The 12,448-nt window shown below is 40.5% G+C and overlaps 1 protein-coding gene across 3 annotated transcripts in view; it reads right to left on the bottom strand.

Annotated features, from left to right (window-relative positions):
- Lpin2 (lipin 2) overlaps positions 1 to 12,448 on the bottom strand; it is an 81,049-nt gene that overhangs the window by 11,649 nt on the left and 56,952 nt on the right. For all 3 annotated transcript variants that reach the window (XM_052750099.1, XM_052750097.1, XM_052750098.1), the window contains 5 exons: positions 7,163 to 7,270; positions 6,183 to 6,306; positions 4,788 to 5,130; positions 3,970 to 4,069; positions 471 to 658 (listed from right to left, as the gene is read on the bottom strand). In XM_052750099.1, coding sequence (XP_052606059.1) covers positions 471 to 658; positions 3,970 to 4,069; positions 4,788 to 5,130; positions 6,183 to 6,306; positions 7,163 to 7,270 — 863 coding nt within the window. The remainder of the gene's footprint in view (positions 1 to 470; positions 659 to 3,969; positions 4,070 to 4,787; positions 5,131 to 6,182; positions 6,307 to 7,162; positions 7,271 to 12,448) is intronic.

Raw genomic sequence — 12,448 nt, forward strand, 5'->3', positions numbered from 1 at the left:
GGACAGCCACTGTCCCACAGCTTCACGGTCCCCCCTCACTGAGTCCTGGGGTTTGCCAGGAAGGCAGCTGGGGGCCCCCAAGCTCCACTCAGATATTTCAGCAGCTTTACATACAAACACAATCAATGCCACATGACCCCACCCTGCTGCCCTGCAGAGAGCACAGCCTGTAAGTTATCAACTTCTGAGTCTGAAATTAGAGTCCTCAAGGCAGAAGTCCTCATAAAACTACCCCACACAAAGGCACTGTGAAACTCTAAGGACACGGCCTTATGGAAAGGTACCCACACTCACACAAGGCCAGTCAAGAGAGCAGACATCATACCATGTTTAAAAGCAGATTTCATTAATTTCTTCCCCTCACGCCAGTAATTTATTGAACAGAGGTTTGGGCACAAAGACCGACGTTAAAACAAGAGATGACCTGGCTACCCTCCTGAGGTGAAGACAAGCGCGGCTGTCCAGCATACCTTTAGATATCTCTCCGTTCTCACTGAGGCCTCCACAGAGGGAGAGAGTGACATCAGGCAAGTCCATGGCAGAGTCCGAGAGGCACTCGGTGCCGCTGTCTGCAGCCGCACTTCCCACAGACTGTGGGGACTGAGAGCCAGAGAAGGTGTCGGACTCGGGCCACTGTCGGGAGCCGGGGTCCGTGTCACTGTGGCAGAGGGAAGGAAGGGGAACCAAGGATTCATTCTATCTTTGCCTTAGTACATGGTCCTCTAGAACCCTACGAGGAACAGCTGGAAAATCCAACCTAACTTTTGCGGTGTATGAGTGCATGATGCATGCATGTAAGTGTGGGGTGACACACACACACGAGAAGGGTAGAGCAGGGTGTAAGTCAGGTGTTCTCCTCCACCACTCTCAGACTTACCTGCTCCCGGGATCTACCTGTCTCCAGCACCCAATGCTGCGGTTAGAGGCACATGAAGCACCATGCCCTTTCTAAGTGGGTACCTGGGATCTGAACTTGGGCTCTTATGCTTCTCACAGTTAAGTGCTCTTATCTACCAAGCCATCTTCCCAGTGACCCCACTCCACAGCCTTTTAAAGTAGTGTTTAAAAAGCACACCATAAGTGACATTAGTAAGAATCTGAACACTAAGAAACACATGTAGGAAACACTTCACAAAGCCACTCCCGATGGTGCCCGCTGTTCACCTGGGGCCTTCCTGACTGTAATTAAAGAAGTAAAGTGAAAAGCGGTTACTTCAACTGTGAAGATGAAATAACAGACAGTTAAGAAAACTCGGACACTTGGGAGCCCTTTGATCACGGCATTCCAAGAAAAAAGTCATGGTAATGTATGCAGTCTGTGGAAAATTGTTAAGTCCAAGGCTGCTTTCTTAAAACAAAACCCAAGGTTTTTTCTAAATTCATCTTAACACTATCTAAAACTAACCTAATTTAAAAAGCAGAAATACTCAGGAAAACAGTACTCAGGAGGCTATCTAGAACAATGCAGACTGTCTTTACAGCAGTGAGGTCTGGACCTTACTAGTCTCATTTCTCGAGATAAGGCACAGAAAGCTTGGTGCCAGAAGGTGAGCGCACTGACCTATTGGAATGGAACATAAATGTGAAATAAGGAAATGGCACATTATATTTCTTAGTCACAAATGTTAACTACTTTTAACTTTGGTGACTATTTAGTGTAATATTTGAGATGTTCAGATCTTTTTTCCTAGAAGTTAGCTCCCCCTCCTTTTTTTAGTACTGGGGATTGAACCCAGGACCCTCATGTGTGGGAAGGCAGGCACTGGGCCACTAAGTGACAATTCCAACCCAAGAAGCCAGGATTTTAAAAGTTTTGTTGAAGCAAAGCAAAACATGACCCATCTGGTGAAACTAACATGAACTTCTGAAAAAACTCTAAGAGAGGAGTAGTAGGTGGCAGCAGAGGGTAGAAATGTAGACATGTTCTTAGCAGGAAGTTAGTTTATGTTTGGGGAAATTTTCTCTTAATAGCAGTTCACACCTTCAAACTAAGATGAAACTGACAGAGAGACTGTCTCCTCCTTAGAAATGGTTGAACAGCCAAGCCCACTGAGATATAGCAATGTACCAAACTCATGCAGTGAGGGGCAGAGAGGCAACACCCATACTTGGATAAAACCAAAAGACGGCTGTGTGTTCTGTAACTCTTGTGTTGTCTTTACCAAGCACCACCCGACTAAGCTGTGGATGTGGGAGGCACAGTTCTACACACTCCCCACTAAGGCCCTTTCTCCTAAGCCTGTCTGTCTCTATGTGGAGCCCTGAGACAGAAGAATGCCTGTACGTGGGCCTCCCGCCAACACTAGTGCTGGAACGCTATCCCAACCGTGCGACATGGAGCTTTATCAGTTACAGCAGCTGGCATCATTCAGCCAGTAAGGGCATGTCAACATGAGGGATGCCATCTGACTCAGCATGCTGCAAATACACAGGAATGATGGGACATGTGTGAACACTAGATGCATAAAACATGACTATTTAGTAATACAGTGACAATCATGACAGAGAATGCTTACTTGTAATAAAATAGTGTAGGACATGTCCCTGTTTTCAGTCCTTCCTTATAAGCGTGGCTAATGAACAGACAGTAACCTTTACCAGCAGAACTATAACCAAGTATGGAAGGCTCCACTGAGTCAGTGACTATTTTCTTTCCTTTGCTTTTTTCCTGTTTTGTTTTTTGAGACTGGGTTTTTCTATTATGTAGCTCCATCTGGCTGTCCTAAAATTCGTTATGTAGACCAGGCTGGCCTCTAATTCAGAGATCCACCTGCTTCTGCCTCCTGAGTGCTGAGATTAAAGGTGTGTATCAGTATGCCTGACCTTGCTCCCTATTTCTTAATAGGGATATTTTAAAAATCTAGTATAAAAGTAAAGTAAAAAGATTGGAAAATATAAGAGAAAGTCATAATTCTAAGAGATTACATTTTAATTTTTCCTACCCTTAAAAAACTGGACCAATTTCAATTTTTTCATCTTTAAAAACCTATTACTTCAAATACAGGATGTGGGTATTTTAAGATAATCTAGTATATAGAGTTAGAAACAAACTTTAAGAATCTCCTAAAAATATCTGTTAAAAAATCTTAAGTATATTTATATCATTCTCATTTTTCCATTCCAAGTAAAAATGAAGTATGCTTTCCCAATAATTCATATAAAAGAATATAGTTTTCTAAGAAAATAAATTGTGTTTTATAATCAGCATATTAAGTAGTAATCCCTCTTAGGTTACAATGAACCTGGGAAGACAGTCAACATATACTGTGTTTGAGGTTCATGGTCAAGTTACTTTAAAATAATGAGGGATGGAAGAACGGTGTTGTGACATGGCAGGGACATGGGCAACATGGGGACACAGAGTCCCCTGGATGGAGCCTTATAAGACTCAAGTTCAGAAGTGGCTTCACACTCTTCAAAGGAGTGAAGAAATTCTTTGTAAAATGTTTGTAAATTAAAATGTGGTATTTTAAAATACACAAATAAAATGAATTTCCTCAAGCACATTCAGTTTGTTATGAATGACTAAAAAGAGCACCAAACTAGGGCTACCAGAAGGCGAGGCAGGTAAAGTGCTTGCTGGGAGACTCTGACAACCTGAGGTTGATCCCTGGAGCCTGCATGGTGGAAAAAGAGAACTGACTCCGTTGTTCTCTGCCCGCTGTAAGTGTGCACTATAGCACCGGCACAGCACAGCACAACACACACACACACACACACACACACACACACACACACACAGTCCAATCTCTTACGTGGGTCTCTCTCCTTACTGTACTAAATATTTCACAAACAATATATTACTTTCAAGTCACTACAGTCAAAACAATACACACTATTTATGAGCGTCCCCAAACCTGAAGCAATAAGCAGATTTAGCTAAAAGACCATCACTCTGTTCCTCTTGCTCAGATGAAATAACTGGAGTTTCTCAAGCTGTCCACACCTCAATGCACAAACATACATTACCTTTTAGGGAAATAGAGAGCTGCCACTTCAGGCTCAAGAGCCTTTAAGTCATCAAGGTAAATGTCATCAGGTCCCTGGTGCTGACTTCTTTTGTGAACACCTGTTTTTAAAAGAGAAACACACCGGAGGTTAGAACGTGTTCTCTGTTTACAACTCTGCAATAATGTGAGGTTTTTAAACAGGATGGGCCGCTAGCTGCCCGAAGCCTTGCCCGTGTCCTTGCTTGTGTCTGTTTCTTCTTCTTCCGTGTGTCTGTCAATAGCACTGTAGCTCTACAGAGAATATCTTAGGTGGCATATCCTGGGGTCTGAAAGGGTCAAATGTCACAATGTCTAGAACTTGCTGTTTGTGAGTCAAGAGATGGCAAGGAGACACAGCTGTGCACTGCACCACATGAGGACACTTCAGTGGATGCATACACAATGGTGGTCCCTAGAGAATCATAAAGCACCTGCAAATTCCCACCACACAGGGGCATCTTAGGGTAACATATTTGTAATGATGGTGGAGTAAATGTACCTATGGCACTGCTAGTCCTATGCTAGTATAGCATATCTAATCATTTACAGGATATAATACTTGATCATGATAAGTGACTTATACATTTATCATTATTTTAGGGCATACTCCCATCTATCTACTGAAATCTAAAATAGTGTGTCATCCTATACTGGAACAGCATCATTTCATGTTTCCTGTATCTCCTGATTGCACCAAGAGGCCAGGTTGGCTGATTTATAATGTGTAAAAACAGTACGTGAAACACTGAACTAATATACATCTACACTGATGAGATGTGACGTCAATCACACAATTACCTTTCTTCTTTGTTGGTGAGTCTACTTTAGCAGCTGGTTTGGGTTCTGAGGGAGCCTCTATTGAGGATGGGCTGGGAACATGGTCTGCATCTAACATAGATGAAATCTGAGGAGCTTCAAGAGGCAGTTCAGGAAGTTGAGTAGAAGCTGCATCACTCAGTTGCTTACACAGGGCTCTGGGTTTGGGTTTCACTATGGTACAGATAGTATCTTCAACAGTAGCATCCTTCTCAACTTCTCTTATGAGGCTGTCTTCACTGGGAATTACCCTAAAATGAGTGTTTTCTGATGGTGTGATTGTAGCTGTCCTCGGATGATAGTCATATCTTTCTCTTTTGCTGACCTGCAAAGGTGAATTGTTTAAAATTTTACTTCAAATGAATTTATGACCTATTTCTTAATCTGCTGTGCTAGTTTTATTTATATGGTAACACATTCACTAGCTTTATTTTGTGTGAAACAGGCCACAACTGGTAAAATAACTGTAATTTGTTCAATATCATGATGTTTATAAAAGTTACATTCATAACTGTGCTCACAAAAAAATCAAACACTGGAGAAAATGGTTTAGACGATTTTCAGAATCTAAAGCAGAAAATGTTCACTTTGAGGGGAACAGCTTATACATACATGAAAACTTCGTTCATGACCCCAGTGCTTCTTACAGCAACTTAAAACAGTCAGTCATAAACAAGTAAGTTTCTGTTCTTACAAAATTGAATTCAACAGAGGAGCTAAATGGTTTTCTTTCAAGAAATGGATCTTTCAGTACATTATTCTTTCATTATGAGCAGCTGAAAAGTTTTATGAACTTTCTCCCGCCCATGTTGGGGATGGGACCCAATGTCTAGAGCATGGTAGGCAAATTTTTACCAACTGAGCTATATCCTACCCTAACTTTAGTGATTTATTTAAAATTGCAGTGTGAAAACCCTAGTTTGTTTTAGGTATCTTTTTTTTTTTTTTTTTTTTTGGTTTTTCGAGACAGGGTTTCTCTGTGTAGCTTTGCACCTGTCCTGGAACTCACTTGGTAGCCGAGGCTGGCCTCGAACTCACAGAGATCCGCCTGGCTCTGCCTCCCGAGTGCTGGGATTAAAGGCGTGCGCCACCACCGCCCGGCTGTTTTAGGTATCTTTAAAATTTTTCTATAATAATTTGTAATCAACATTATTTGTTAGGGAGAGACACAAAAGATATTATATTCAATTATAAGTAAATGTACAGTGGATGTTATGAAAAATGTTAATTTTTATTTACATTTTTAACCACAAGAGGGCAATGCCATCATTATATTCTGTGAGCTCAATAAGAAATTGCTTCCTTCATTTAATAGAGGAAAAGACTTTACTGGTGTTTAACCAGACACATCCTAGTCTTTCCAGTAAGCCCCAGTACCTTGGTAGACTCTGGGAACCCGCCCCAAGTCCACTCCATGTGAGACTCAGATCTGAGCAGGCTCTCAGCTGGCTTCACCTCCAGCTCTGAATCACTCTTAGGACACATTGCCTGGGAATAAGTGCTGTGAACACAGAAGAACAAAGAAAAACAAGGCTTCAGTCTTGGGGAGCTGCAGTGTACAGAGAAAAGTATATTAAGTTTGAATATGTCAACTACAGGTACAAACACTCCATTGAGGGAAATGTCAATTACTCATTCCACTTGAGTTCTTTAATAAAACAAAAATGCCAGTTAGTGGTTATTAAGGACTGTCCAGGTCTCCTGTAGACCCTTCATAGTATGTATTATTTGTTTGCCCCTCACAGAAAACCAATGACACAGGCAATGTTGTAAGACATAAAACACACAGGAAGGTAGGATTAATAATAGTTAAGAAGGGACTGGAGAAATGGCTCAGTGGTGTACCCAGGAATTCCATGGCAGCTCACAATCGTCTGCTAACTGTAATCACCTGTAACTCTAACATCCTAGGGGATCCAACTTCCTCTTCTGGCTTCTGTAGGCACCAGGCATGCATATGGTGCACAGCCATATATGCAGACAAAACATCTTTACACATAAAATACATAAATTTTGAAAATTCATTGAAAATCTGAAGGTTTGATCACAGAAGATAAGCAGTATGACCACATGTTCTTTCACTATATTATTTGACACCAAAAAACTAAAATTTAACAGTAGGTAGAGCAAATTCTATAGTGATTATTCAGATTTACAACCGGCAAACACCATCAGAGTAAAGTTAAATTTAGGAACAAAACAGCTGTTGAAAACAGTTCATATTCCTGTTAAATTTTACCTGATGATTACTTTACTATTACATAAATGAAAAGTGGTATTACTATCAAATAACATAAAAGCTACTAATATGCACCTCCTCCTTCCCTTAGGAAAATAGAAATTTTAAAGATACTCACGTTTCTAATGGGGACCAATCTCCATCAGATAAGGGGTAGTGATCCCCAGAATGGAAGAGTGGAGGGTCCTTATAGTCTTCTTCCTTTAAGGAAGCATTTGAAGATCCTCTACGAAAGGGGAAAAACAGAGCAAAACCCAGAAGGGTAGAATAATTTAAAGTCAGCTTTAAAATGGGTACCAACAAGTCTCTTAATGAACAGAAAGCTACATGATTAGTAGTATCTTTTGAAAAAGGCTAATATGAACAAGAAGGTATTCACCAACGCCACTCATAACAACGCCATATAACAGACACAGAAAAGGAATGTGATTAAAATTTCCTGACAGGCTGGGGATGTAGCTCCGTGGTGAAGTACCTGCCTGGCATTCATGAATGTTGGGCTCAATCAATCCCCTCCCTACTAAGTTGATGTTAAGAATATGGTTGTCTGCAACCTTAACACAGTATTACTCACTGGATGACATTCATTCAGTTCTTCCAAATTTAAGGTGATAAAATTCCATTGTAAATAGCAGGTATCAAAGATCCAGAAGTTTTTTGTATAATAATTTGTCCAAAGTAAAAAAGCTATTGATTTCACTTTTCATCTTTAGAGAATTTATCACATGTCCTGTCTACCTTTCAGTCAATATGAGGTTTATATGGGTAGCAAGTGGAAATCACTGAAAACCTCTGAAAAGCTTAAAGCACATTAACGCAGGTTTAAGAGCTTCTTAGAGAACACCCAAGCTCTAATAGTGTCTTGAATGTAAACTGGAATCACACCACGTAATTTGTTGGGCTAAGAGCAGAGAAAGAAAACTGCCTTTTGTTCTTTGGTATTACTTTACTTCTTTGACACAGCCTTCCCATACAGATTTAAATCACTTAAGACATGTCAATTACATATCTTTTAAGGTCTTCCTATTAGTTTAAGGTTTTCCTCAATGGAATCTTCTTTCCTCTAGAGGACTGTCACACAATCCCATTCAAGAGGAGAAAAACATACCTAAGAAGGACAGCTCACAACCATGTATAATTACAGTTTCAGGGATTCTGATGCCCTCTTCTGCACTCTATGGGCACCAGGCATGTATGTTGTGTAGAAACATACACACCGGCAAAGCACCCATTCACATAAACTAAATAAGTAAAATTTTTTAAAAATAAAGAGATAATCAAGCCAGGCACAGTGGCATACACCTTTAATCCCAGCACTTGAGAGGCAGAGCTCTATGAATTGGAGGTAACAACAGTCTTTACAGTGAGTTCCAGACCAGAGAGGGCATAGTGAAGCCCTGCCTCAAAATAAAAATAAATCTGTGAATATAAATGCCTGTAGATTGTACTCCAATTCTTTTAAAAGTGGGAGAAATCAACAGGAAATTAAACTCAGCCCAAATTATAGGCACTTAATGCATTTTAAACTAGCTGGAAGTAAGAAATAAAAGAAATTGCTAGGTACCATGTCCAAAGATCCTATGGGTACCAGAAATCTTAGTGCAGTATTACTCAATGGATGTCAGTATAGCCAATGATCTATACTTGGACACAAGACACCTCCCACAAAAGATACACCTCAGGACTTCAAGCAAAATGTGGCTTTGCTGCTGTGTGAGAACAAAGGAGGACAAAGCAGGGACATTGTAGGACCCTCGCCCTTGAATACTTACCCTCACCACAGAAACCCCAGGGAGTCTCTAGAAGCTACCTATTGATGGGGTAGCATAGCTGCTCTTGGGGGCAAGTCTGAGGCTCCCTGAACTCAGCTCCCACATTCAACTTCATAAGGAAGATTGCTTTAGCAAACTAAATGTTGTTTCCTTTCTGATGGCCTGGTCTTGGCTCTTTATTTTTGCTACTGTTGGCTGGCTACTAAAATATTTCCAATAGTGGCATGGAAATGATGTTAAATATTTGGGGTATGCTTGGAAAGGTTATGTTTTATATGTATGTACTCAAAATTGTACTAGAATATCATCCAATTTGAAAAGCTTCTTCCCTCAAAGACTTGTAGTAAATTGTCAATTAAAAAAAAGCACAATTATGTATATTATGAAAGATTGCATAGTGATAACAATGGTATCATTGGTTAATATATTTGCTATACTCAATCATTACTTTTTAATGCATTCATACATGTCAAAAGAAAAAAGTATACTGTTTTATACACATTATGCCATCTACCAGTGCTACCTCATATATCTTGTGTTTTTATGTCCCTTAACTGCATCAAGAGAAAACAGTGAAACAGTTGACTCTATCTGGGACTTTGGAGACAGTATTCCAGAAGATATTCATGTGTCTGGCATCATGCTGACCCCAGTCCAGACTATAAACAAGTATGTGCGAAGTCTGAGAAACGCAGTGGCTCAGGTTTCACATTGGCTAGGTCCTTATGTCCAGCCACACCAAGCTGCAGGCATGTGACTGAGGCTCTGTGCGAGGCCAAGAGTTCAATTTCCCTGGCCACCAGAAGATTCATACCTAACCGAAGTAAAGCTTCACTGAGTGTCATGTAGATGATGTTGAAGGCATGGTCAACTGCTGTGGATCAAACACATCCCCAACTGTGGTATACCTGAGTTTCTACTGTGTTCACTCTCACTAATCATGTTCACTAGTAAATCTTACATCTTATTTTTTTTAAGTCTATGATGAGGGGCAGGTCTATACCATTTAGACTTTGTTGGCCCCTCTACTGATCCATTTCTCAGAACGTATTGCCATAGATCAGCAACACGTGGCCAGAGCTCAGTCCTTTTACACTTCAGAAAGAAGTCCCTGACTGGCCAGACTCTGGTTCCACCACAACTCTCAAAGGCCCAGGCACCTCTGGGTTACCAATACAGCTTGAACTCTGACAGCCATCTAATTTCTTACTGTCTAATTTCTGTTGGATGCATAATTAAACAGATTTTGTTCTAAGGAAATTTCAGGGAAAAGAAATTCTCCAAAAGGTGGCATTCACAGCTTACGAGTAACCCAAAGGAAAAGCAGACCATTAAATTCTGAATGACAGCAGAGGCCCAAGGTCACATGTGCTGTGATGCCTTCTTACCAAGCAAGCAGGTGCTGGCACCCATATCAACTATTATCCAAGAAAGTACCCCAACAGATCTGGTTCATGTAACCTGGAAATGGAAGGCAGGTATTGACTGACACTGTTGCTTTACAAAATTCCTTTAGCGCTTGTGTGTTAAGTAGAGGCTTTGTGTATGTCCTAGAAATGTCATTTCCTGAGATAAAACTGCATATTGTTCAGGGATTCTAAATTTTGTTATTTCAACAAGACACACACACACACACACACACACACACACACACACACACACACACACACACTCAGCCAAACTTTTAGGCTCTGGGGGCAAAAGCATCACTTTGGGCTATTTTTAGTGGATGAAAAATTTTAGCTGCAAAAACATTTGCAGGACAAAGCTCAAAAGGGGGAGTGTAACTCAGGCATGGGTAATTCCCATGTGTAAATATTTCACAGTTTTATAAAAATACATTTCTTGTCCACTGAAACACTTAACTATAAATAGAACTTTAGAGAACTGTTCCCAGCAGTATAAGACCTGAAAGGCTCTCATGGGTTTTTCTTCTGGAGATAAACTGTCTTTGAGAGACTGAAAGCAGGAAAAAGAAATGTCTTGATTAAGCAATGGCATGCTTCTGAGTTAATTTTCTTTAGGAATCAAAGATATATAGAAGCAGAACTCATAACTCAGCTTGGCCAGTGTTTTAATAGAAACAGAAAGACACTCTATTCAGGATTTAAAATTGTTATCAGTATAATTTATGCTGCTCTGTGAGCCTGAAATATTTTTCACTATTTCCATCTTTCACTGCTTGTGTTTTAAAAAATGGGTATGAATGTTTTGCTTGCACACCTGTCACTGTACCACATGATACCTATAGAGGTCAGAATAAGTCACAGGATCTCCTAGAACTGGAGTTAGGGATGGTTGTGTACAACATGTGGGTAGGCACCAAACCCAGGTCCTCTGCAAGAATAGGCAGAGAGTGCTCTCAATCACTGAGCCATCTTCCCAGGCTTTTAATTATGCTTATTTCTAACCGGAATTCTGAACTCTATCCAACAGTATGCAAAGTGACTGTTACCCTTGACAGTGAATGATGGAAGAAAGGTAGAAAAAAATCTGTCAGAATGCTAAAAAGTGCTACTACATGTATAATTTTATTCCAGGACTTATAATCCAGATCTCAAAATCTTAAGAAATGAGTTAAAAGTTTACTAAAAAGGAATTATGTTATTCATAAAATGGTATAATTATAGTACACTAATCATTTATTAGTAACAGGTTTTTCATGGATTGACAGTTTTAAAAAGCCTTAATAAATAAACACATCAAGTAAAACTTTATTCTGCATAGTTTCTTTAATTAGAAAAGCTACCCTCCCTTCTCTGACTGACAAAAAGTCCTTCACTAGCACAGTTTTTCCAGACATGCACAAGTACATCATCTCTTTCCAGCAGCTGAGCTGAAATACCCAGATGGATCAGCACTGCCCTCAAGAAGGAGTCCTTCCCCACTCAAAGAACACAGCAGGCAGCCTGCCTGTGGGCGCAGCCTCCAAGAGCCGCCAGAAGAGAACCAACCACTCACACAGGGATGTTCTTTCAGTGCTTGGGTAGGCATCATTCAAACAAGTGAAGAAAGCTCTATCTTAAAAGAGTGAAGAAAACAAAGTACACCCTGCCTTAGACTGCTACCTTCAAATTTCTGACAGTTCTGACTGGAAAAGTGATATAGGTTTTGACTATTTCTTTTCTTTCTTTCTTTTTTTTTTTTTTTTCCCGAGACAGGGTTTCTCTGTGTAGTTTTGGGCCTGTCCTGGAATCTCGCTCTGTAGACCAGACTGGTCTCGAACTCACAAGAGATTGCCTAGCTCTGTCTCCCGAGTGCTGGGATTAAAGGCATGTACCACCACTGCCTGGCCGGTTTTGAGTATTTCTACTAACTGGTTTATAAGTGGTAATCAAAAACTCTCACTTAAAAAACTGAAACTCACTAGGGGATTTTTTTTTATCATAATCTCAAATAAAACAAAACTCTCAGTTTCTCAGGAAAAAAAGGTCTGATACCAAATACAAGACCGAGTAGGGAGGGGTGCAGGTGTACTGATATATACCAATCCCAGTACTCAGGAACTGGAAGCAGGAGGATTATGAGTTTGAGGTCAATCTGTGCTCTGCAGCGAGACCCTATGGGAGGAAGGAAGGGGGATAAGGAAGAGAATGGGGTAGGAAGGGAAGGAAAGGGAAGGGGGGGAGAGA

The sequence above is a fragment of the Peromyscus californicus genome, unplaced genomic scaffold (genome assembly GCF_007827085.1).
Source record: "Peromyscus californicus insignis strain IS unplaced genomic scaffold, ASM782708v3 Scaffold_21__1_contigs__length_65335640, whole genome shotgun sequence".
Taxonomy (NCBI): domain Eukaryota; kingdom Metazoa; phylum Chordata; class Mammalia; order Rodentia; family Cricetidae; genus Peromyscus; species Peromyscus californicus.